The 26,810-nt window shown below is 36.8% G+C and overlaps 1 protein-coding gene across 3 annotated transcripts; it reads right to left on the reverse strand.

Annotated features, from left to right (window-relative positions):
* Positions 1-193: 193 nt before the first annotated feature.
* On the reverse strand, positions 194-26,526 carry LOC104886808 (hypothetical protein). 3 transcript variants are annotated; one of them, XM_048638983.2, is made up of 26 exons: positions 26,200-26,526; positions 23,860-23,980; positions 23,695-23,757; positions 22,067-22,168; positions 21,796-21,961; positions 21,571-21,669; positions 17,540-17,689; positions 17,410-17,449; positions 17,107-17,164; positions 16,930-17,012; positions 15,872-15,970; positions 15,653-15,768; positions 15,457-15,575; positions 11,943-12,013; positions 11,122-11,227; positions 10,823-10,962; positions 10,502-10,660; positions 9,385-9,488; positions 6,629-6,804; positions 6,000-6,189; positions 4,905-5,004; positions 3,825-3,993; positions 1,751-1,833; positions 1,596-1,672; positions 810-897; positions 384-521 (listed from the first exon to the last, which is right to left on the reverse strand). In XM_048638983.2, the coding sequence occupies exons 1-25, from the start codon at positions 26,284-26,286 to the stop codon at positions 837-839; spliced, it is 2,739 nt and encodes a 912-aa protein (XP_048494940.1). In that variant the 5' UTR covers positions 26,287-26,526; the 3' UTR covers positions 384-521; positions 810-836. The 3 variants fall into 3 exon arrangements, with proteins under 3 accessions (XP_010669632.1, XP_019103401.1, XP_048494940.1); XM_010671330.4 differs by lacking the exon at positions 810-897 and having other exon boundaries at positions 194-521; positions 26,200-26,524; XM_019247856.3 differs by lacking the exons at positions 810-897; positions 26,200-26,526 and having other exon boundaries at positions 194-521; positions 23,699-23,757; positions 23,860-23,923.
* Between the last annotated feature and the right edge of the window lie 284 nt (positions 26,527-26,810).

Consider the following 26,810-nt stretch of genomic DNA (forward strand, 5'->3'; position numbering starts at 1 on the left):
TGCTGTCCATATCATTTTTCTTACCTATTTTTCAAAAACATTAAGAAAGGGAAAAACAATAGATACTAGAACCTCCAAAGTGACCCTAGTAGAATTTGATTACACAATCCTAACGTTAGTTGGAGAACAGATTTATTTTTTGGTGCTGGGTATCCGTATTTCTTACTGCATTATAGAAAATCTATTCCATCTATAGACAAAAAATCGCAACGGAGCTGCTATAGCCTATATATGCTAATTCAGAGAGAAATGGCTCTAGAAACATTCTTTATAAACAATTCATCATTGCATTCGCCGCTTTACAAAATTCAGTCTCTAAAACTGCCACAGATACATTCTTTATGCTACATCAGTTAATCTTGGGCTTTGCTCGCTTTGGTTTTAGAACCAGCCAAAGAATAAGGAAGACAACCAAGAAAGCTGGAATAGTTGTCATATCAAACTCCACTTCCACCTTCCTGTCTCTTGTGCAGTGGAGTGGATGAAGGAGTGCTATAGTTGAATTCACTCTCGCCGAAAAACTACAAGAACGAAAGTAAGCCTCAATTATCCTTACCAAACAAACAAGAGATAGAACATCATTGTACAGTAAACCATGAAAGCTATCAACACCTCGAAATAAAAGAGCAGATTCTAGCTTGCAATCAAAATGCACCGACTTGGTGAAAGTAAAAGTTGACATGATCAGAAATGGGTGACATAGCAAGTTAACATCAGAAGCACAGTGAACAGAGGAAAACATGGAACTTCCGGACCTTGGCAACATCTATTTCATATATTCAAAGAGAGAAAGAAAGCTGGCGAATTACCAATGACCAACCAAGCATACAGCAGAGTCACAAGTATTGCACTGATGGATCATTTAACCGCATTCTAGGCAGTAAAGGGGCAATGTTTCTGCACTTGGAGAAAATCAAGTTGCACAGGTTTGATAAGCATCTAAGTTCACTAACCATGCCTCATTAAAAGAGCCAAAAAAAAGCTGGAGGCGGGGTGCTGTACTAAAAGGAAGAACAAAACTGATTTCAAGTCCAATGGGGAACTATAAGCTTGACTTGTATGCCGATTGATATAAGTGCATATGAGAAGAGTATTGAGGTTCCACTCATGAAGAGATACAGTTTGAATCAATAATTTTTTTTTATTATTATCTTCCACAGGAGCTTCATCAGAGAGTCAACATGTCATTCTACTACTAGCAAACAACACGTCACTTAACTCTAACTGAACAGACAGATCAAACACCAGAAAATAATAAGGAAAGCAGATGGATAAATCGTGCATAACACAGAAATTTGCCAGAACATTATAGACCATATAGCGTTTGATTTCAAAGTTACAGATCTTACATAAAGATGGTTGTAAGGTAAGACTAAGGTGATCTAGTTATGGAATATGGGATGATATTTTCAGCAACATATGGCCAAGGAGTAAATTTTATGAGATTTAGGGTAATATTGTTAAAAAATCTGTGCTTGAAACTAAATCTAATTTTTGTCTAGAATTGAACTTAGTCAAGACAGTACACATGCACACTATCCATTCACATTATACACAATTCGCTTCCAACAATCAATTTCTCAGTTATGCCTTACCCTCTTGATGCATCATCCAGGGTGTACAGAAGCTTTAAAGCATCGATGTAACGCAACTCTCCAGTAACAGTAGCAATCTGAAATAATATTTGGTCAGCACAGGCTCCAGTTTTTAAAGCCAAATAATGATACAAAGAGATAATGCAGCAACTCACTCTTCTCCACAGGCCAACAACAAAATTATACTTGTTCACTAGTTCACGCTCCTGGAACTGAAAAAGCTTGAATGAATTTTGAGCTGGTTGTAGTCAAGTTTACACCAAGATAGATTATATAGAAAGGACTAAAAGGATCCTCAAGTAACAAATTCGTTGCAGTTCCCCAAGTCAACCAAAGAGTTGAACATCCAAGCCTCTCTATCTTACTAATTAGTAAACAAATCAGCCCAAGTGGTCAACATAATTGATAGTACATCCAAGGCTCTAACATATCTAGTTTGCCTCACTACAATTTTCATAGAGACACAAAGCTGCTCAGACTAAATGCAAAGTGCAAAGATATCAAACTGAACCACGAAGCACATATAAGACGAGAAAAGGCAGTCATTGGCTATCAAATACTTGAAGATCATAAGAAACAGAGTCACAGAGATCCTATATATGTGCCAGGAGTTACTATTGGGACTTGCCTAGATTGGATTGGATCAATAGAACATTCAATACATCCTCTTATTATTTGAAACATTGGAGCATGACACAAGACTTCAGGGAGAGAGGTAGAAAGAGATAAATAAGGGACACTATGTTTAAACGAGAGAGACATAGAATATATTGCCAAAATGTCAATGTTGCAAGTAATACGCGACTTCCTAAAATGGAAAATGTTGCCAAGAAAAAGAAATTAATAATGCCTCAAAGACCTTACATCTTAGCTCAAGCCATTATAAATGATTCAATCGAGAACAGAAATGCTGCGTATTGTTTTAGGATGGACAACATATCAATCTAGAAATCATAATCTTAGCTTTTGTGATTTAACTTCCATCTATATTTGCCTAAAAAATGGGAAGTCACCATAAGTCAGGTACATAATCACTAAGGGGGCGTTTGGTTGAGGGGTGTGAAGAAAGGGAAAGGGTTTCCAAACTTATGTTCCCCTTACTTGATGTTTGGTTGGTGGTTTTTTCTTTTCCCTTTACCCATTATTCAGTTTAGAATTACCCCCTTCCCCTTAGATCCATTACCCAGCCCGCCCTCCCCCAAGGTTTTGGATTCCCCCAAATCCCTCTACACCATTACACAACTGACCACCACACCACCACCATCAGGCTGACCTACTGACCCCACTCCACACCATGCATCTGAGTCGCCAACCCCCTGCAACGGTGCAACCCCACCCCCCCCCCCAACCCCCGACACAACCAGCCCTTGAAACTCCAAAGCACCACATTTACCCCACCCCACCCGCCGAAACCCCACACCAGCCCTCAAAATCCCCACCCCACCCGCTGAATCCCCACCCCAGCTCTCGAAAACTCCACCCATCCGCTGAAACCCCACCCCAGCCCTCGAAAACCCCACCCGACCCGCCGAAACCCTAGCCCAACCCTTCAAAACCCCACCCGCCGAAACCCCACCCAACACCTCGAAAACCCCACCTTTACCAGCCGAAACCCCACCCCACCCGCCGAAACCACCACCTTTACCAACCAAAAACCCACACCAGATAGAAATATCAGTTGAAATCTTTCACCGGGTTGTCGGGAAGGAGGGAAAAGAGATGCCACCAGTCGCGTGGTCGACGCCGGTGCCGGCGTAAGTGAGGGAGGGAGGGAGGTAAAGGGTCAACTTTTGAAACCCTTTCCCTTGTCTAACCAAACACATGGGTAAATTGAGGGGTTTGGGGTTCCTTTCCTGACCTTTACTTGATTCCTTTCCCTTTCCCTCTTCCAAACAAACGCCTCCTAAATCTTAATAAACCTAATTCAAAAGTTTGGTTCCAAGACAGGGATTCATGAACTCTAGCATAGAAACTATGCTGCTGCAGAAGGTTTGCTTCAGTTTTAACTTGGGAACAAGAAACCACACCAAATCCTGTACTATACTCTTTCTGCCTCATCCCGAATAATGTTCTATCATAGTGGGGGGGGGGGGGGGTGTAATGCTATCTTTGCACTGAGGATAGCATTCAATGAAAACTTTATCCTGATGCCAAATTCATAGAACATTTCCTCTGAAAGCCACAAAGGATGGTGAAAAGTGGACAGAACTTTAGAAAAACTAAGGATACTTGTGGGCTCCATGACCAGACGGTGAATAGCCGCGTTCACAAGCTGGATAGATTCTTCAAGACTTGTGATTATGTAGCTCCGAGCGATGGTATCTGAGTGAAATTGAGAGATCCTCCATCCCTGAGAGGTGATTGATAGAGGATTGCAGCCCACTGACCACATCCACTCCTATACACAAAAGACACAGCTAAATGAACAAATTCAATTTACTAAAAGAATAGAGATTGTGAAAAAAAGTCACCAAAAATAACAGATTGGTCATCAGCAAAACGTATTAAAATATTTTCACCACAGAAAAGTTCCAATGTAGCTTACTCATGAGTCTCTTATTGGCATTACTTTTACAAGAAGGCCAATGTCAGCAAACTCTAATCCAAAAGAATCATTCTTAATTCTTTTAATCTGCACCTCAACACATCTTTACCAGGTACCATTGTTTATTTTAAAGGTTCCCCTTATGAAGAAAGATTAAAACTAATATGTTGCAGTAGATTGAAGCTGGAAAGAGTTCCACAAGCCTATAAGGAAGCAAGGTCAACAGAGTCGAGGCCTCCCAAGATTGAAGAAACAAGAGTGCCTGATGACCATTGGAAGGGAAAATCAATGGAGCTGTAATAGACTAGCCTAGGGGGCTGGGGCACTTTTGGTAATAAACACTAGTTATTACGTTAGCTTGGGGAGTAAGGCAAGTAGACTATAAATATAGGAGATTGGGGAGAGGGGATCATTGAAGAATATATTTGAGAGTTAATTTTAGTGGTTAGCTTTGGCCTTTGGGAGTGTGTCAAGTCACTTGAATACTTGGCAATCTATCTTTGTTTTCTGTAATTTCCATTTTATCAATCAAAAATCATCTTCATCTTGTTTTATTATAGTGCCCAAATATCCAGTTTATTTACTGAATAATTATACTACTATATGGAAGTAATATCACTTGGACAACAATATAATAGGCTCTGCTACTGTATTGCTGAGTGACTTAACACTTACTTCAATCAAGCTTTAACTGTTTTAAATGAAAGACCATATAGGCAGAGAATGACAGCGAGATACAATGATTAAAATAAGCAGCTGCATACCTCAGTAGCAGTTTCATGAGCATGACTATAGCCAAGATGAAGAGGAAGCAAACCAGCTAGATGTTCAGATGAAGCAGCAATTGCAGCTTTTATGGGCCTCCTGAAATAATGAAGAGAAAATAGATGGTAGATACTAGATAGTGAATAAAGGGCAGCACCACAGCATGTGATAGACGTAACAAGATTGTTTATATCCTCCTCAATCTCAAGGCCCATGCTACCAAGTTGAAATACTGATCCAAGTCATAATTTTAAAACTGAAGTTATAAGAAAGAGGATATTGCCACTTTAAAATTGATCTTCTAGTACCGTAACTGCAAAATGATACTTCTGGGTCTGTTAGTTCTACAGAAGTAAAAGTGTATTGCAGCACCTACGATTGCTGAAGTCTCAGTTCTCATGATTCTACAACAGTCTAAAAGTAAATAAATAAATCCCTATCCTGATTGCTCTAACATATGGCTTAACACAATTATATGATCCTCCAAGCCAATGACCCGATCCTACGTGGTAAACTAAATTATTTGACTCACCAAAGAAATTATCGCTAATTAATTACACATGTATATACTTCAAGAGTACTTACTAATTGAGACTACAGACCAGTACAACTTATTTGTTTATGTTAGCCTTTTAAAATGTTATATTATCTAAGTGATTCAAATGCGATATCATCCTTGACCAAGATTACAATCTGACAACCAGGCAATAAGTAGTTAACTAACTTCACAAAACTTGACATAGAAAGCTATAGAGTGAGTTTATTAGTAGTCCTGAAATTCAAAAAAATTATGTAGGATTCAGCAATTCTATGATCCAATCCTACAGTTCAATCTTGAGTAACTCCATGATCCATGAGAGGCTTTGAGTCCTGACAGCAATGGTAAGAAGGGGAGTAAGTTCCCTATTCACAATCCAAGGCTGGAAGCTGAGCAACCATTATAAGTTTCCTGGTCAAGTTACGTCTTCCTTTCCAATAGACAGTTATGTTTGAACTTGACCCTTTATCTTTTAAGAAGTCCTTAAATTTGTAAGGAAAAGGAAGGATCTTAAGGCTAAAGAAGAAAACTTGGAACCAAAACCTAAGATGTTTACCTTAAATCCCAGAGTATTGAATTCCCATTGCACTGCAAATGACTATCCCAAGAAGACGTTTCTGACTGAACAACAATGATCATATCAGAAAGTGCTTTTGCCTGATAATATTTGTCAACTAGCAATGGGTCGCTCTGGATGAACCAGAAAACGGGAACCTCCAATGTCAACCTGCTATTAGCATGCATTCCTGCGTGAACAAAACATGCATTTTAAGATTGAGGTTTCGCATCCCAAGTAGGCAAGGATTATTTTGTCTATATTGCGATGAAATAAATTTTAAATGGCAAAGCATAATTGCTACAGCTGACATAAGTCATTTATCAAAGAACTTATGAGCACCAATTATTTATAACTCGGTGGCATTAATTCTAATGAGTTCGTAATAGGTGTGTATCCCAATAATGATCACAAGCATAACCAGAGCTCTGAAAGCAGAGGGTGCTTCAAAACAGTATATTTTAGTTATGTATTTTATAAAAAACAAAAAGGCAAAATACTAATGGTACATGAGTAGCTCTGATCTCTGGAAGATAGCATGTTCAACAAATCATTCTCCACTAACATTCAAGATAGTTGATCCTTTTGGGGTGCATAACTGAAAGCAGAGGGTGCATGTTTGAAATCACCTTTTAGGGAATTATGATCATTGATCCTCTGCAATTGATGTTGAAGAATGGAGGAATCGAGATAGTTGGAGACAATTTTTCGATAGGTTCCATTGACAAATAACATTGGCACAGTAGCAGCCCGGCGAGCCACAGAGAAAGCCATAGCCAGAGCAGGATCATCTGAAAGCGGCAACCTACAGGCACCACAAACACACTAGTCAAATAGTCTATTATCATGTACCTGCTCAGCTTCCAAGCCAATTAAATCATCATGACATTATGACAGCATTGACAAAACCAGACATAACTTTTGCACATATAACGAGTCACACTCACCCCTTTCTTAGAAAGTGAAAGGTCAACTGACTAATCGGAGCAATAGTTATATGCAACTTAATTTACAATTTTATACATGAGCACATTAAGATGCCTTTGAAAATAGCAAATTCATACAATTTATTACTCCATCCCATAAAGCTGACAACTTTAAATTTATGGGTCTTATAAACTTCATTAAGCCTCCATATCATCTATTGTCAACTATTATTGGAGCCATTAAGTTCCAGAGCTCATAGATACTAATGCAATTATAAGAGTGGAGCGGTAGCCAAAGCAAGGGTATTAGCAAACATGGTCATATTTAACTCGAAGTACCTCAGTAAGGGATACTAAGGCTATGTTCTCTCAGCTTATTAAAATAAGTTTGAGTAAAAATAAGTTTAGTTCAGAAATAATAAGTTAAGAATTAAGATCAACAAAAATAAGTTCGGTAAAAATATGTTCAACAAAAATAAGTTCGGTAAAAATAAGTTGAACTCAGTAAAAATAAGTTTATTTCAACAAATATCTACTTTAAGTTTCACCAAAAATAAGTTACGTTCAGCAAAAATAAGTTCAGTGAAGTTAAGTTCAACAAAAATAAGTTAAGTTCAGCAAAGACAAATTAAGTTAAGAAAAAATAGGTTAAGATAACAAAAATAAGTTGAAGAGAACAGAACCTAAATTAGATTTTGCTCTCATTTCAGCAAACATACACACATCTAGCAATGCATGCTTTTGTCTTCTAGAGAGTAGATCTAGTGAGTTTTTCGCTTAACACAACCTAAAAACGTGGATATAAATGTCCGGACGCTGCAGTTGATACGTGTTACCTGATTTGCTAATCCCCCACCCCCATGACCATGATCAGGAACATATTAATTGGTACGGGTAAAGTAATACACTTATGCACTAGTAAAACAGAACTTAAGATATCATGTTCACAAAGCTGTTCTACGTACACACCTGTGTTACTCAGACACAGATTGAGTGTCTACTCGGATACGGGTGTCCAAGTGTCCGACTCGGCTTTTTTTAAGAAAAAACTCAAGTTTTTAGTTTAAAATGAAGTATTCAAGTAAAGTGTCGGGTCGGACACGACACGACACCCCGTTTTCGAGGTAAATGAAGGTGTCGGAATAACACTGGTACACACTACCATATTCCAGGAGACACTAGTTTAAAAAAGGAACAGCTAATAGCGCTGCACCAGTGACCATGAAGCTTTATGCTAGCAATTATTTATTTACCACCGGAAACAGCCTGCCTTTCCCTAGCCCAAATCACAGCATGTACACACACCACCGGAGCCTAAATCTGTGTATTCATCTTTTAGTCATAAAAAAGGGACAAAAGTAAATGCTTAATAACTGGTGTTACGGATCAACGAGAAAGAGGTTGCTAGGGCTCACCCTAGGCCACCTGTACTATTGACTTACAAGAGAAAAAACAAGGCCAAGAAGGGGAACGAGAAGCTGAGCTGGGGAATAATCATCTTAGTACTGGAAATATCTGACCATCTTCTAGAAGGGGCAAGTTTGTTTTTTCTTAGTAATTCTGTTTTGTACTGAATGTGCTGTTGTAATATAAGGGGTACTGTAGAAAGTGTGAGAAGCATCCAGAAAATAGAAAAAGAAAGTCACGACTAGGAGAGCACTCAACCTCTCGAATGTTGAGCAGGTGTATTAGCTTGATTACTTGATCACTCTAATACGAAAGCTATCCCTTTCTTCCCCTCATCTTTGCTGAATCTTGTTTGTATTTTATGCTCTACACTAATTCATAGCAGAGGTATATTATCAAAATATAAATGCAACTAAAAAAAACTAGGACCAAGATAGTAGTTGTATTAGAAACGGAAACTTTCGAGAGGTAAGGACTATGAAGACAATTCATCTACTTTTTCTGAATACCCGTTCCCTCTAAGTAACCTACGATTAATTACATCAGTTCCCCTTTACTTGCTTACTACTCCAGTCCCAACAAACTTCCACCAAAACACATGATTATCTTTCAATAACTAGCTCCCTATAAAAGACTACTTATCCCTAAGATTCCTTGTTGCTCCTTTCGTTCTTGCAGAAGTGAATAGCAGATTATTTATTGCAAATGGTCCCAATTGATCATGGGGAATACTGCTCCATCCAGTCAAAAAACAATCTTGACTTTGTGGCAGGTCAGCTTTTCCAACATTGATTTGCTTACATCAAACAATGCTCATGGATTGAGACAACAAAGAAAATCCCACTCCTTCCTTTAATACTTCTCATGTTAAAGGAAAGTAAATATCAAAGGCAACATCATCTGTTATGTAATCTACCACTTCCTTTAGTTTCAAGCTTACAGCTAACCACCAAAACTGCCATAGATGTATAATTGACAGGTAATGTACTAATGTGGGACATCACAAAAGGGAAACAATGAGAACTTATGGAGGGAGTAGCACATATACTTACATGTGCTGACTGAACATTACTTTTTGAGAAGGTAGCAACAAAGACGACAGCCCCTCCATTAGAGCCTTTAGATCCACAGGCAAATGCTTAACATGTCTGACTTTCTGCAACAGAAGAACTAGCATTATTTTCAGTGGTTCTGGGTTGGCCCAACAAATATAAAAAACATGAGTATGAGCTACTGTACAATGATCATGTTGGGAGGGGAAAAAAGATTTCCATGTTGAAGTTAATATAATAGATGATCATAAGCAAATGTGACTAGAGAAAATTTTGCTCTATTTTGAAAATTAAGGCGCCTACACTCTTTGATCAAACTTTTACGGTCAAATCAAACTCTATCAAAATAGAATTATAAACAATACTTCCTCCGTCTTTTTTACTTGCAACGCTTCCCATTTCAGGAAGTTGCACATTCCTTACACAATTGACATTTTTGGCAATGTATCTCACTTTCTCTCTCCTACCACAAGAGGTCCTTTATTTTATCTCTTATATCTCTCTCCTTTCCAAAATACTTGCGCCACAATTCAATGTTGCAAATAATAAAAAAAAGGAAGTATAAATTAGTATAATTATGCGGATCCTTTTGAAACTTAATACTACTTCCTCAGATCTTCATTAATTGCAACATATTACTACTTTAGGTAGTTTCACATTAATTGCAACAATTCCCTTTTTGGTAATAGAAACTAGTCAGATGGACTGAATTACCCCTTCCTAAACCTAACTAAAACATTCATCAATTACCTACCCACATGGGTATTTTTGTCCTTACCCACCATCTTTTTCATTTCCTTAGAAAATGAGCCAAACCCATATGTTGCAATTAATAAAAAACAGAGGAAGTACAAAAAATATGTATAGTATGACTTAAAGTAATTTGAGAGAAATTAATAAAGTTATCTCAAGCATGAGACCACCTTATATTCTGAAGTAGATGGAGTATGATCAAGAATAGAAAATTTGAGAACTGCACAGGAGCAAAAGCTCAAACTCAAAAGACCAGATATGAAGACACATGCTGACAAATGCACATACCAGGGGGGGACAAGAGATAAACAGAGAGAGGCAAAGGAACAAAGAGGGGTGAAAGAAAAGGGTGAGAAAACATTACCTCCTGAGTGACGAAAAATAACTGATACGATATTTGCTCATAAAAATGGAATCGTCCATCAGCCACGGAAGGGGCTATAATGTGTCTCATAGAACCCCATAAGGTAGAACCTAAGTGTGACAGAAAGGTATCACGAGCAACTGTATAACTTTCAAACTCCTGCAGGAGAAGCACCATTATGTTTGAGTACATGATTCCATCATACAAAATAAAAAATTCCATCTACAAGCAGCAGTAGGTTAAAAGCACTAGCAACAAACACCTGTGACTGGTACATGCATCCCAAGTTTCAATAATAATAAGATCAGTACAGAAGAATACCACAGAGGTATCACTGAATAGATTCCAGCTCTCCATTCGCCTCAAAGCATCCAATGCCTTTCTCTTGTGATTTTCATCGTATTCATCACCTTCCATAGACTGAAGCTCATTCTTCACTTCTTGCATTCTCTCATCAAGTTCTTTAAGATCAGATTCAAAATTGTATATATCAATGAAAGGTCATGATATTTGCAAATTTTTCTACACTAAAAAGTTATTCTACTCAAGCAGAAATAATGAATCCAATGGCTGAGCCAAAAAAAGTAACAAATAAAAGCTTCAGCATCTAAGATTTTTACCTTCACAAAGAGCAAGCTTAATTCTCCTTCCTTTGCAATGTTTAAACGAAAAAAGCTCATAGATATCAATTTCTGCCAGAAGGATATCAATAGCCTCATGTTCTTTCTGCAAGGTTTAGAAACATTCATTGTGAAAGCACATTCGGAAGCAAAAATATCATTTTATACCTAACTATGATCTACTAGATATCGATTTCTGCTAGAAGGTTATCAATAGCCTCATGTTCTTTCTGCAAGGTTTTGAAACATTCATTGTGTGGAAACATATTCGAAAGCAAAAATATCATTTTGTACCTAACAATGATTTACTAAGTTCTGACTTCCCAACACTAGCAATGACCATATGTTGGTTCCCTGACAACCATCCCGCAGCAAGTCATCAACTTTTTTATCAGGAGAGGTTTCAGAAAGGGCTTCACATTACCATAGAATAGAAATGAATGAAATGAAGGGTTTTTAGGACTATCTTCCAAACAGTCAGATATTTGAAGCAAATGATCTGTTAAGATTATCAAAATTCCAAACTTCATCCAGGTTAGACATGAAATTAGGAAGGTAAAGCAGATCATTCCTGCCCCATGGTGGACTGAAGATCTTATGCCTAAGGGCTCAAGAACAACCACATATTTCCTTTTTATTTTACTGGACCGGTAAACAAATATTATCCTTGCATGGCTTCACAGGAGAACAAAAACAAAACATAAACATTCCATGTTCATCGGAATTGCATAAACATGAAGGTAAGACAAGACAGACATCAGAGTTGTTATCAGACAAGTAAACAATGTTAGACTTTGAATTTCTAGTCAAAATATACTTACATCCCCAAAAACAGCAAACTTTTCCTGAATTGCATCTTGCAGGTTTTCTTCAGCTTCCACTTCTAAAATCTCTGAAGCACAAAGTTGGAAAAAGTTTTGAGTAAAATTACTCAAAAGCATGTGAATATGTACTATAAACATCCCATGTTCATCTTGCATGAATATGTAATATAACCATTTTTTTCCATAATCCACTTTGTCAACCTAACCATCAATATAGCTGTCATGGACAAGATTTGCAACTACTACTACTTTGTCAACTAACCATCAAATTCCATTTTTTATGTTTCTAAAGTAATACACCCTTGTTATTTTTCACTACTTCAGCTTTGGGCTGTTCTAAATTACCTGTTTCCCTTCCATTTTCCGGTAAGTTTTTCATTCACAAAAGACTTAGATTCCCTTCACACGTCAAAATTCCAATAAGTATACCCCTAATACTACTCCACCCTTCCTCTTTAACGACTGATATGCGCACCCCTCCCTATATAAATCTCTCACCCAAAGACCGCCTCCTCCCCTCCTTGGTGAATCATCTCCTTTCCTTCGAGACTCCCCCCCCCCTTTCATGCGACTTCCTGATATTTCCTTTCCCTCCTCCCCCTCCTAGCCGGCATCATCTTCTTCCTTCCCATCACGTTCAACAGTGTTTTGGACTTTCCTCTTCCTTTTGCAGAGAACTTGTAACATCTTCACCGCAATAGAAGAATATAATTTCAAATTACACTTAGACCTGAACCAAAGTCCTTCGAACTCTGTGGCAACTGGGAACTGCTACTTGAAGACACATAATCATGTCTCCCCATTTAGCACCCTGTGATGACTAACAGCCCGCTTTAATTGGTCCGGATCGAGGAAAGAATAACAAAGGGGCCTAAAATAAAATATTTTAAACCCGATCCATTTTCTAACCCTTTTTTATTAATCCATTTCCAAAAACCTTTATTAAAATAGTTTTACTAAGCCTACTTTATAAAACATTTTATAAAGAGGTTTATAACAACCCATCTTCAAAAATCTTTAAAAATTGTTTTATGAAAGCCCAATTTATAAAACCCATTTTCTAGCCCAGCTCAATTAAGAGAGTTAATTAGTTATATTAGTTAGTTTTATTAATTATCTAGGATATTCTCAAAACAATCTTTTATCAAACAAACCATCTTTCTCCATAGTCTTTTCAAAATCTTTTACTAAAATCTTTTATTTAAAATATTTTCAATAAAAAAAATCTTTTAGAAACCTTGTTATGTTCGGGTTACCTTTACCTAAACCTATATAACCCATTTAATACTCCATATAAATCTCATCTACAGCGTCGCGGCGCTCTTATAATCCCCTCACTAATGCTCTCATCTCCAAATCACCAATACCCCCACGTATGAAACTAATCCATCCTACCACACTCCTACACCGCCTAATCATCGAACACATCATCATCACTTTTGTTCGATTTAACTCCAATTCTCTCGCCTACGTAAACCCATGCAACACTCTTAACTTATACTAATATCTCAAAACACATTTGATCATCATCATCATCATCTTATACTTACACTTAATACCATAGCATACCACGCCATACATCACATGACACCAAACATCATTATTCATCATCATTAACTAATCTCACTGCTCTCGACACCAACGCCTAAAATACATCATTAGTAATAAAAGGCAAAAAAAAAATTGACGTAAACACATACTATTTTTTTTAAGGCTCGTGGAACATTTGATTCAAGATATGTGCAAATCAACGACCTAGATGGAGGTATAATATCTTAGGGCAAACTAAATTAAAAATCTTTCTTTTATTTCTTTATGTTCTTATTATTTTATTGAAGTTACTAACATTATATTCATGATGTAGATTGTTAACATATTCCAGCAACGGTAAGTCTTGTATATTATACTAACTCTCTACTAATATTTTTATTTCTTTTTCATCAACAATATATTTTATGTTTGATTGCAATATTTATCACCTTGTATATTATTGTTAATCAATAACCAAAAAATGCTCTAATACTTAAATCAGATAATATGGACAACCTGGTAATATGATTGTTAAATAACATGTTACTAATAAAGTAGTCTTTTATGTATGTAATGAACAAACCTAGACTAATCTTTTTAGGGTACTTAAAATTATTATGAGGTTGTTCTTTTGCATAAAATTTGCTATGAATCGTATTAAGTAGAGGCCAGCAATGTGCGAACGTGGTTCTTGACCGTGTTCGTACCTTCATCCCCGAACTCAATTTTTGGTTCATTGACCATTCATGGAGTCATGACGGAGAAATCTATATTGGATAATTTCCTAAGATGTCCTCTAAATTTTCCAAGTATCCAATTAGGTTAAGAGTCTTCCTCTAAAGACTTGTTGGCGACCTCAAAAACATTTTCAGTAAAACTTTAACAATGGGTAGTCAAATACACGTTCACACTGCGTAGGCGAATAAAATCACGCATTCACGCCTACACTACTCCTTTGACCACCACCATCCAATATATGATCTTAGGTTTAGGGGGTGTTGATGTGGGTTTAGGCAGTGTTGATGTGAATTTTGATTGTCGGTCAAATGGTGTTGATGTTGGTGTAATGGTATTTTTGGTAATGATTTATTCTGCACAGGTCATGGTGGGGTAGGTGGTGATTTGGCAATTTTATTTTAGGGTGGTGTTCTGGCAATTTATTTTAGGGCAACATGATAGTGGTGCTGGGGAGAAATTTAGTAGATTTTTGTTCATGGTGGAGAGAAGTGACGGTAGTGAAGGGGCAAATTTTGGTGAGGGTGGTGGTTGGGGAATAGTAGTGGTGGGGTCTTAATATACTTCATTAGAACATCCTCTCTCTTATTTTGTCCGTACGATATACTCCTACATTTTCACTCTCTATTTGAGCACCAAACCTAGTGGAACAAGGAAAAGAAACGAAGGGAGTACCAAAGATAATTCTTAAAAATGGGTCAATATCACTTGTACACTTTTTCTTGTGGTGTTCGACAATGAATAAAAACAAAATACACAATCCAGTGCTTGTAAGTTGTAACAAGACTCTTCGGAGTTCAGATATCCGAGACTAAATGTCAAATGTGAACGAGCATAGATTGAAAATAAGTAATCTTTTGACAAGTTGGAACTCTCCAGTAAAATTTCTCCCACAGCTTTTCTTAATGAATCCCAAATAGCATATCAATTCTCACGCCCTTATAATTACATTCTCACTGCCTTGCACCTCACTCTATAATCTAGCAGCACCGCACAACTTACTCTCATTTACAGCGAGAGCTTTTGCCTCAGGCTTCCTCCTAGCATAAGTGATAAATACTGGGGATTTAGGCTGACTCCTTGCAGGAGAGTCACACACATCTCATGCTATACCTATGACTGAAAATGCACTTATGATCTACCCAAGCCAGCACAAGCATGAAAATACACAATATTTAAACAAATTACAAGCTACTTAATGTCCATAACACAGATGGAGGAGAACAGGAAGAGCTGACGGCAGAACCTGCAACTGCGCCAATGGTTTTTTTTACATTTGGCAAAGTTTCCTCCGTGCGAACACCTTGTCCTCCAACAGCAGGACCCCAAGTAAAGGGGCCAGCACTAAGATCAATAAATGCCCACCTGAAATCAAATTATAACAGATCAAGGAAAAGTTGCACTAGTTACCCTACAAGAAGCAACAGGGATGAGATCAGAACCTGTATTTTCCTATCCATGTATCTGTTAGACATTCAGTATGAAGGCCGCTGAGATCCCAAGATTTAAGCTCCTTCCGCAAAGCAAGCTTTACATCTCCATTTTTCCCATTTAACACCTTCAGACCAACAATAGTAAGAAGGGAAACAATATCTCACCAATGACTTTTCAGAACACAAAAATCATTCCTTTTCATGATGTAAAAATGAGCAAAGAACTACCTGCAAAACTTTGCTCTGAATAATATTATCTGTATCCTTTCCTTTATAAAAGTTTTCAATACTATCTAAAGCTTCTGAGCATCTATTGGACCACTCAACCTGCAAAGACAAGCAAACACAATTCCAGTGAAACTAAACATAAAAAAAAAAGTGTACCACTACCAAGCACCTTATCATTCAATTGGCCCCTTCTCCCATCAGGTTTGCATAAAAACACATCAAGTTGACAACTGAAAGGCTAATCATATTCAACTGCCAACAGTTCAGTCTCTAAGACTTGCACAAAAAAATCTTGAGTTTCCAGCATAAGGGAAGCGTATGAATAAACATACACTTGAGAAGTGCGTACATGTGATAATGGCAGATATGTAGGCTTTCTGTGTAATGAAAAATGCACATGCATAGAGCACCCCCTGTATCCCCCCCCCACACACACACACACGCACGTTCAGGCACAGAAACAAACCTAATGCACCAATGCACACACCCACACCTACATATGAACAAGTTTTCACAAATGCGCACACGCATGGAAAAAGTAACCAAGCAGATTTAGAGGAGAAATTTACAGTAGAAAAAATCTTACGGTTTTCTACTAAATGAACATCGCTTAATTGCCGTCATATAACAAAGATTCATCTTTCTTTTGCATTTCTTAACATATATGACAGATTTATTTTGCAAGGAAATCAAAAGCTGAAACACCAAATTTGCAATTATATTACTGTGAATAATCTATAAAGGAGAGTCTCAAAAATGACACTCCCTTCATCCCTTACTGTTTGCCACATTTCCTTTTAATTACTTTTTCAAGAGTTGTATTGAGTAAGTAGTTCAGTGCTTTTGCAAGTGGAGTAGGAGAAAAAGTAGAGAGAGATTGTGGACCACGTCACCTAAAAAGATAATGGAGCAATCTTTTAGGGACAAACCAAATAGGAAAGTGGAGCAATCTTTTATGGACGGAGAGAGTAGATATTAATCAACCAAAGCCTCTTAGCTGAAAAACACAAAGAGAAACATGTAAAATATGTGAAAATTTCGGAAGCTTGAACACAAACCGTATCAGTTTCTTCAGTTGTTGTCCATGCAAATTTAGCCATCGGGTGCTTTTCATATAGAGGTCTCTGAATCTTTTCTATAGCTGAAACGTAACCAGCCAATTAATGAGCATGACAGCACTTGTCAAAACATAGAATAAATATAGGAGGAAAAAGCATGAGAGGAAGTTTCCGCACCAAGAGAAATCTCAGGAGTGTTTTTTGATTCAAGTAAAGTAGCTTGCAGGCTCTTATTCTGCATAAATCACACCATTTACATCATCATATAATAAACTATATTTGCAGAGAATATTAATGATCCTAGGAAAATAACAGCATTTGCAGCAACAAAAAGAGGACTGTACTCCAATAAAATTAAGAGCAAATATCAAAAATATGATATTCTTTTTTCCACAACATTTAAACAACATAATTCAGTGAAACTACTGAAACAGTAATTCAAAGGTATAAGATAGATTCTTTAGAGAAAGAAAGAAGCACCTGTCTTAAAAAGTCTATCTCTGACTCAGACAACCCTCTCCTGCAGTATGAGCTTTATTAAATTCGAAGGAGACGAATGACATGGTCATAGATCAAGCATCATTAAAAGTTGCTATGTATGAAAACAAACCTGTAGCCATATCTAGTTATGTTAGCATTATGCTTTGGATTCAAAACGAAAATGTTATACGCATTTTCAAGTTGCAAATACTCAATAAGGCTATCAAAAAACACTTCCATCAAATCCAAGTCCACTTGCCACAAAGCATCTTTATTTTCCCTGTATGACAATAACAATAATTTCCATCAGAGGCAAGAACAAACACATTAAGTGGAGTAACAAATAAAAATATGGCATTGCTTGAAGCAGATAAAAATTATTGTAGTCCATGTCCTTTAGATTTCCAATAGAGTAGGACAAGTCTTGAACAGGTAATTTTTATCTTTCAATTACAATAGTTTAAAACATTTGTGTTACCTATACATACTATCCTTCACTTCTAGTTTGGTAGCCCCTCATATAGATCCCAACATAAACTATCTTGAGACGATCAATAGGGAAAGTTCCACTATCTTTTGTAAGGTAGTAGAGTTATAATAAACATGACCCTTTATACAATAACTTTTTTGGTGTAGTACATGCTTTTTGTAGAGGCACATGCTGAGAGTTTTCTTGTTAAGGGCTTCCTGTTACCCACACTAAGAGTGATGGAAAACTTGGATTTTCAGAGAAAGAGAGTACAAACTGGTTGGTCAATGAGACCTCGGAGTTAAATCAAGTATATATATATAAAAAAAAGGAGCCTTTAACACGTGAGAATAATGCTCAAATAACCTTTTCATTATTCTAAAAATTAAGCCACCGCACTTCTAAGCCTCAAACAATCCTCAAAGAGAAGCCTGATAAGAGGCATTAGGCGGATAATCTATCTATTTGACAACAAAAATAAGAAAGGCGGATTAACTGTATCACTGTATACCATCTTTCACCATTGACCAACACCCTAATACAAGTGTTCTTACTAGAGAGGGTGTCTTTGTGTCCTAAAGTTTCCATTTTCCTTAAAACACCCTTAAAAAGTGAACTTTAAGGTGATTCCACGAGCGTCCGATGTCTCAAAACAATTATCTGTTTGCAAATTTCTGTGGTTGCTGAGTGTGGTTAAGGGGTTCATCTTGTCTCGTTGACTTGTAGCTCATCTTCAACTGTCCCTATTTCCAACTATATCTAAGGCCTTTGCACGAAAAGCTTGTTTGAAGAGGCTCAAACCGAAGTGAATTTAGAATCAAGCGGGCCCAGATTGTCTATATATCCAAGAATATGTCTTTGGTGTTTAAATGAGGAAACTGGAAATCCTGCATTGATCATTTTTTTCCCCTAATGGTCCTTGGGACATAAGTATAGGATGATGGCAGATCGGCCGCGTAATAAGGTTTACTGATATAGAAAAAAATGTATTATCATATAAAATATTGTTGGAATTGTCTCACTGTCAATTTTCAAATCAGTAACTTTCCAATAATAATTTATCTAACACAAGTAAAAATATTATCCAAGTCCTACGAACCATAAATTGAGAAAAATATAAATGAAAAGAAATGATTCATCAGATATAAATAATCAATCTCATTCCATATCCTAATCCAGTGCGCTTTCCCCAAGAACCCTGACTTAAGCCTTTTAAATCTTATATTTCAGCTCATCGAGGAATTGACACGAAAATCTCTTCCTAAAATCTGGAATGTTTCCAAATGGAGCTGAAAGTTCAATGTAGCTTCCTTGACACTCCACCATTCCTTCCACTTGCACAAGATTCCAGCCATCGCTCATGAAAGGTGCTCCCAGTGGAACCACAACAGTGCTCCAAGATCCAGTAAATTATTGGCTCACTGAGGCCCTTAATCCAGAGAGCTCCTGCTCCAATGTCGCCACCCTGTCCAAAACCTTGCTCGAAGCAACCAAAACCTCAACAAATGTTCCATTTTGATACCCATTGCTAAAAAAAACTAAGTAGAAAATAAGATATGATTGATCAGAGAAATTTGATTCAATTTTCCAAGCTTTCGAGAGGCTTAAACTCTCATATGTTACAGCTAAAGAAAGCTGAACGTAATAATTAAGACCGCTTCTTCACTCTTATCCCTCTACTTATATACACTAAGATCCCAATTCTCCCCCCCCCCCCCCCACACATAACTCCAGCAGTCTTCTCATCAGGCAACTCCTATAACTGAAATAAACATCAATATCCATAGTAAACTTCCCTCTAAGTGATGCTTAATGCCATGTCGTACGTTATAGACCATGAAAAGACAAGTGTTGCAGCTAAAGAGAAATGTGTGTGTGTTGGGATATATATATATATATATATATATATATACATATGTATATATATATATATATATATACATATGTATATATATATATATATATATATATATATATATATATATATACATATATATATATATATATACATACATATATATATGACCTACGTAACTCAGACCTTCAATTTACATAAGTACCTCAATCAGATTTTCGATACTCCAAAATGGATATAGACACTTTAACACTTCATTATAGGTAAAATCATGGAAAATATTCATGTAAAAGCCGAGTCGGACACTTGGACACGTACCCATGTCCAACAATAAGAGAGTATAGGAGCCATCCTAATGAATTGTTTTCAACTTGAACTTAGGAACCCAAATGTCAACTCTTATTCCAACCTGGTAATACAGTGATCGAATCACCTAATATTATCTAAATTGTATTCTAATTCGACCGATACTGAAGCCAATCACAATGCATTTGACCCAAACTATCTTGACACCGGAATGGAACTGACCCAAACCAATTCAGTAAACTTGATATGACCTGACCTGAAACCAATCCGAACCACATGTTTGCCACCTCTACTTAAACATAGATCCATGCTGACATCCTTTCTGGAGCATTATGAATTGGCTACGAGACAGCTGGGGAAATGGGCACAATCTAATATCCAAAACAACTTTTAAATACATTTTGAATCTGAGATACTATATCCCAAAAGAGTTCCAAGTTGCAACACTTCCTTCCTTGCGTACAGATTTTTGAAACGTAAGAGTGTTAACGCTTAACTCATAGACTGTTTAATAATATTAAAAGATGTGAAATGAGATAGTTGAGTATAATTTCCATAAATGAGTGTAGGTCCAACAGAGGGAGTAAGAATTGTTACAAAAAATGAGTGGCTACAAATATAGGAAAATGAGTGGAATTAAATATAGGAGAAAGATGGAACAGTTGCTTGGGTACAGAATTTTGAAACTTAAGAGTGTTAACTGTTAAGTCATAGGCTGTTTATAATAATATGAAAAGTAGATGTGAAATGAGATAGTTAAGTATTTTTTTCCATGTATAAGAGTGTAGGTCCAAAAGAGGGAGTAAGATCTGTTACAAAAAATGAGTGGATATAAATATAGAGGAAATTGAGAAGCAAGGAAAGCAAAGTGTTGTAACTTGTAACAGTACTAGGACAGATCGAGTAAAAAAAAATCATAATCCACTGCTGGAAAAGAAAATTTTCCCACGTCTAATTTAACACCATTTTCTATAAGCTAGTCTACCACTCAATACCAGATCATTCAGTCAAGAAAGTGATAGAAACGTGTAAGGACCAGTTGTCCACTTTAGCAAACTTATGAATAATATCTCTTGAGAAGGTGCAACCAGATAACTGATCTGTTTCCCCTGTCATACTAGTTTTTTTCTTTATCTTAATCGAATACAACACTAAAATCTCAGTTTCAGTAAGCTTGTGTAAAGTTAGGAACAAATTAGCAGTTTGATGGCGCACACCTAATATCCTCTAGCGAGCCTATGTGCATCACGAAGCATATGTATGTATTTCACACTCCAAAATTCCAGAGCCTTATCCTTACAGTTACAGCCTTTTATGTTCATCTCACAAGCAGTTAAGCAGTTAATCCAAAGTTCAAATAAAGAAAAAAAAAGCTTTTGTTTAACATTATATAGCCAACACAATCTGAAAAGAGCTTGGCACTCTTCAAATTACTTGAACTCCATATTTTAATGGAGCATAGACCTCACAGATAGAAGGCACTAAATGAGAGAAAAAGATAAAACATTATACTAAGTATAACATAACATACCAAGACCTTGAAACATCATCCTTCCTAGACAGAACAGCAATGGCACGCTCCAAAACAGAAGTAACCTTTTCATTCATACGTATAGCATGAACCGAGAAACTGCATGTATAAAGTTCCAAGTTTTAGTTTCATGTATCAGAGTCAATACTCGATCATTCTGCGTAAAAATTATTACACTCCTTAGCTTAGTATTAAACCCAAAAAAAAAGTTCAAAAGAAAATTACTTGTAGTTTACATGACTTAATGTAGGAAAATGGTGACTCCCTTTATCAACATTGACTTTATGGAATGGATTCAGCACTTCTTCAATCTGTGGCACCCATGTATGTTCAAACATATGATCAATTTTTGTGAACCATCGCTCAAGTTCTTCAGGTTGCAGTGTGAATTCTGAAATTAAAAATTACCGACACTCATGAAAGGCCATATTTACAATTGACTTAAATATAACATAGTCGACAAGATGTAAAAATTCAAACATCAGAAGATGGATACCATGGTTTCCTCTGCCTTCAAATCCAATAAAAATGAAATTCACAGGAACTGGAAGATGCATAGAATCAATTTCCTGGAGCTTCAGATAGTTTGCAATATTCGCTGCAACAAAGTTTTAAATCAAGTACCCCTCAAACATCAGCGCCAGAAACTCGCCACAAATAAAAAGACTCACGTTCGCTTTAGGGTTTAAAGATTAAAAACAAAAACAAAAAACTAAGAGCCTCATAATATTTTTCCTTCTAAGGAGAGCCAAAGACAGAAAACAATCAAACATCCCCTTTGCCACAGATAATTTGTATTAACAACCATCTGCTAGTAAAAGCGGAGCTAATTATGACCTTTATTTTTGGCTATCCGTCTTGCATGGACCCAATCTACAATAAGTTTCGTTTGCATCTATGTATAAGCAACACTTTCAAAGTTTGAAGTGGCCATCTTTTATGTGTTTAAGTGACCATTCAAAGAAGGGTAATTCAAGACACTAACACAAACTTTAACAACAAAGACGGCAACTAATGTAAAAGTGAGTCTGAGTCCACAATAAATTTATCCTGGACCCCATCTACAGCAGAGTCTATATCATTTTGGGGACTATGGAAAAACACCAAAGGATTTTTGGTTCAATGTTAGGTAAATTAAGATTTTAGAATTTAAATCAAGATAAAGAGGGTACGGGACCTCATACCCAAAGGTTTCTCCCCCCTAAATCCCTTGAATCCCATATCCACCACCCCCACCCACTAAACATATGTTGGTTCTCCTATACATCTATTCACCCCATGTACATTAAAAGGAAAAATTTTCCCACTCCATCCATCACTATTATAAGCAAATCCTTTTCAAAACTGCAAGCAACATTCACAATAGTCAACGAGCTTGTAGTTTCCAAGTAAAAAAAAAAAGAAATATCATTCAAATGGATAGGAAATGAATGGAGAGACATCAGTATAGGAGCCAATATTCTAAAAAATTGGAAAAATGCAAGCATCCATCACACGTTGCATCAATGGAACATGATCTTGGAAAAACACTGATGATGTAGCACCAAAAGACATCAAGGTAAACTACTCTACCCTAGAGCTGTGAACTAGTTGCACTAATTATAAAGATTCTATTCCTCTGCTCCTAATCAGTTGCAACAATCCTTTATCTGGTATTGGGTTTTCTCTATCTCTCTCCTCATTACATGGGTCCCTCTTTGTATTTCTCTCTATCTCTCTCCTCTTCAAGTGCACTCCTTAAAGCTTGTGCCTCTCCCCATGCTGCAACTAATTTGGAACAGAGGAAGTACATTTCCTTTCCAACCAGATTATATTCCTCCTCAAGTTCATACTGTGGTTTGCAAATGCACAAGAATAGAAAGCAAGCCCACTGGATGAACGTAAATTTTAAAAAGCCTATTGCAACAGACAGTAACAGCAACATTGAAAACAAAACAAATTCTTGACTAATATATGAACAAAGGTCATGCTGACATGATCATCGAAAAATGTGTATCTTTAAGAATATAAACTCCCAAAGGGTATATTGTTGAAAATATAAGAAGTATTATACAGGGGTCTCAAACAACGTATGATGAAAACCCAAAACAAAAGGAAACATGAAGCTTTGATAAGAGCAACTACCTGCCTTGGAGTAGTTTAGGGCTCCACTTTTTCCGGGACTGGAAGATTCCAAATCATCAAAATCTGAACATTAATATCATGCCAAAAAAAATCAAAGAATATTTCTCAAAAATGAAAATAATAAGCTTTACAAAAAATGAAAATCAGATACCCATGTGAACTTACCACCATGCAAGACAGACTCAGTCCAGAATCTGCTATTCCTTTTTAGATTAAACAGAGAAAACACCGACGACATCTTACTTTTACGATGTGTAGGAGATCCATGCAACCCAGGAGCAAAAACCTGTTTCCAAAATATCATGACGTAACTTGTAAGAGTGAGGAGTTCGAGGTCAAACCATAGCTCGACTGAGCAAGAAGGTTAAAAGGCAGTAAAACAAGCCTGTTAAGGTTGACTTTCATCAACACAAATAATCGTATGAATTTTATTTCCAAAAGCAAATATAAGAAGGGAGAGCAAACTACGCATGAAAATATAGTAAGAACAGCAGATGATCACAATTCACAAATTGTAAGAAACCAAAAGCAATCCATAATCACAAAGAAGAATACAACCTCCCCCCCAGAAGCTCCACTTTTCATTCTAATTAACAAAACAGGATCAATCCTTTACACATTATGACTGTTTAGCTACAACTGGATCCTCATTTTCCATTAGTGATACATCCGAGCAGGGTCGGATCCATATACCTGGATCTCAAACCTTAGACCACTTAGAACTAAACCTGCCTGCTAATTAGCCTAGAGGACACAATCCTGACTTACCAGTTGATCTCTCCTCTTCATATTACAAAACCCCTTGCCAAATGAAATGACTTAATCCTTCCCAAGATGTCAATATCTTAGCCACACCCACTGGACAATTAAAAGGGAATAAAACACAGAATATTGAGAAGGCAAGATTTTTAAAAAAAAATATGTACCACACCATCAAAATTCAAAGGTGTATTTATCTCCCTTGATTAAGTTGCACAGAGACGTATCGGTACGGGTTCGGATTCAGGTATGGGGACAGAAAAACGGCAAGGTTTCAAAAAAAATGGAATGGATATGCGTACCCGTACAGGAAGCGCCTCGTATCGGGTACGGGTACGTGACCGGGAAGAAGTACCTGTGCTAGAGACATAGAACACATGACTGTGTGGTAGCTCGAAAGTCTTTAGATTGCCGTTAGCATTTCAATGACACTCCCTAAGCATTGTCGTACTGAAAAAGGAAACTGCATATACCAATAGCAAATGGGTTATCATAGCTTTCTCCATTTCATCCTGCCACCTTCACTCGATAGAGAACATTTCAAATGAAGTCATACAATGATTTGGAAAAGGGAGCTCGATAGATAAAAGGTTCTTGTTCTTGAGAGACACAAACAGGATATGCCCTTGCACTTGGACGTATTCATACAATAGAGCCATCATGCTCGAGAATAATAAGCCAAGAAATGTGTGCAAGCATTTTTTTTTCAAGGATTTCTATCGCCTATGAATTTGTTTAGCCCTCGTAGGATTCCTACACACTGTTTCTTCTCCTACATCATTCTGTGAGTAAAAAGTAGACATAACAGAAAATTGTATGCTAGCAATCACTTCGGCACAGAATGCTTCTACAAACAATACTTGCTCCAGGATAACCTTTCATTGATCTTCAATGATCAAAAACCTTTTCCTTAAATATAGGAAGAAGCCACTAGCATGAAACAATATCCTTCTGTTAGCCTCTCACATACAACCACATGACCAAGAAGCAAATGGTTGATTGCAAAGTCCATGCAAGGGTAGATTAATTTTCAGCAACCATATCAGTAAGTAGCACATTCTTGGAGGTGGGGGGATACGTAAATATGAAGTATTCAGTTCACTAAAGAAGAACCAACAATCAGAAGATCCTAGATCCGGTTTTCTAGACTAAATGCCAAATTCAAAGTCTTCTATTCCTTCAACATTCTCATGATCTCCTTCCATGGAAACAAGAGAAGTCAACCGTGTACATTTGAGCTTTTATATTACAATTCTCAAAAACAGGAAAGCTATTATTAAAACCCATTTACAGGCTATGCTAGAGCAGTTCATTTTTATATACAGGGAAGCAGCTTCCACATCCCCTCTCCCCTCCATGCTTAACAGAAACCATTTCATACGCCGAATAGCCAAAAAAATGCCCAACAAGAGAATCAAGATGCACAAAATAAGGTCATGAAAGAATCTGGAATAGCAAGAATGAATCCACTTTCAAATCCACTAGTTCAGTTCATCATATTGGTGTGGCCTCCCTATGCTAAACAAACTACAACAAGTTCAATTAAATTAACCTATGCTAATAATACCATTCTCATCCGAGTAAAATTCAGCTAATACTCCATATAATGCAAATCAAACACAACAATCATAATCCAATTACGGTAACACAAGATTGAAATTAACAAACAGAAACCACAAATAATGAAACAAATTGAATTGAATTGAATTGAATTGGAAGATGCAAAATTGAGGAGAGAGAGATTACCAGTAGAAGAGTGAAAATGAAGACGAAAAGACGCGGGAGTTTCGGAAAGTGAAGTCGCTGGGGTACGACGGATCCACCCGCAGCCATTATTGTGGTACCGAAAGAGCTTAGCCAAGTTAATTGAGTATCGAATTACTGGAGAAGAAGGAAGGAAGGAGAGAGAGAACGTTAATGGCGGAAATACAGGGGAAAATTGAATATCTGGAGTAGAAGTAAGAAAAGAGTGTGATTTGTGTTGTCGTCGACGAGGAGAGCGTCGCCGGGAGGGGTGGTTTAGTCAAACCCAAACTCAAAACTTCTGGAGCTATAGCCTATAGCTTAACTTAATTGAGTATTGCCTAGTTAGTAGTTACTCCCTAATTGTCATGTCATAACTCCGAATAAACTTGTTCATGTCACGAATAAATATTATTGTATTAGTTGCATTTTATGTAATAATAGTAGTATTTTGTCTATTAATCATTTTGTATGTAATGTCAATTGTTCTTATATAAGCGAGAGAAAATGCTTCAAAAGATGCTAGAGGTTTCTAGAGAGAGAAAACGAAAAAAGAAAAAACACAAGAACCTTTAATGAAACTAAACCCTAACCTTAAGACCTTCTGTAATTTT

The sequence above is a fragment of the Beta vulgaris genome, chromosome 2 (assembly GCF_026745355.1).
Source record: "Beta vulgaris subsp. vulgaris cultivar EL10 chromosome 2, EL10.2, whole genome shotgun sequence".
NCBI classification, from domain to species: Eukaryota; Viridiplantae; Streptophyta; class Magnoliopsida; order Caryophyllales; family Amaranthaceae; genus Beta; species Beta vulgaris.

Coding starts and splice junctions, on each gene's coding strand:
- LOC104886808 (XM_010671330.4), bottom strand. CDS start 26,286: ATGGCTGCGGGTGGATCCGTCGTACCCCAGCGACTTCACTTTCCGAAA. Junction 15,576..15,652: donor ACATGGATAGGAAAATACAG/GTTCTGATCTCA, acceptor ATTTGATTTCAG/GTGGGCATTTATTGATCTTA. Junction 6,190..6,628: donor TGATCATAATTCCCTAAAAG/GTGATTTCAAAC, acceptor TTGTTCACGCAG/GAATGCATGCTAATAGCAGG.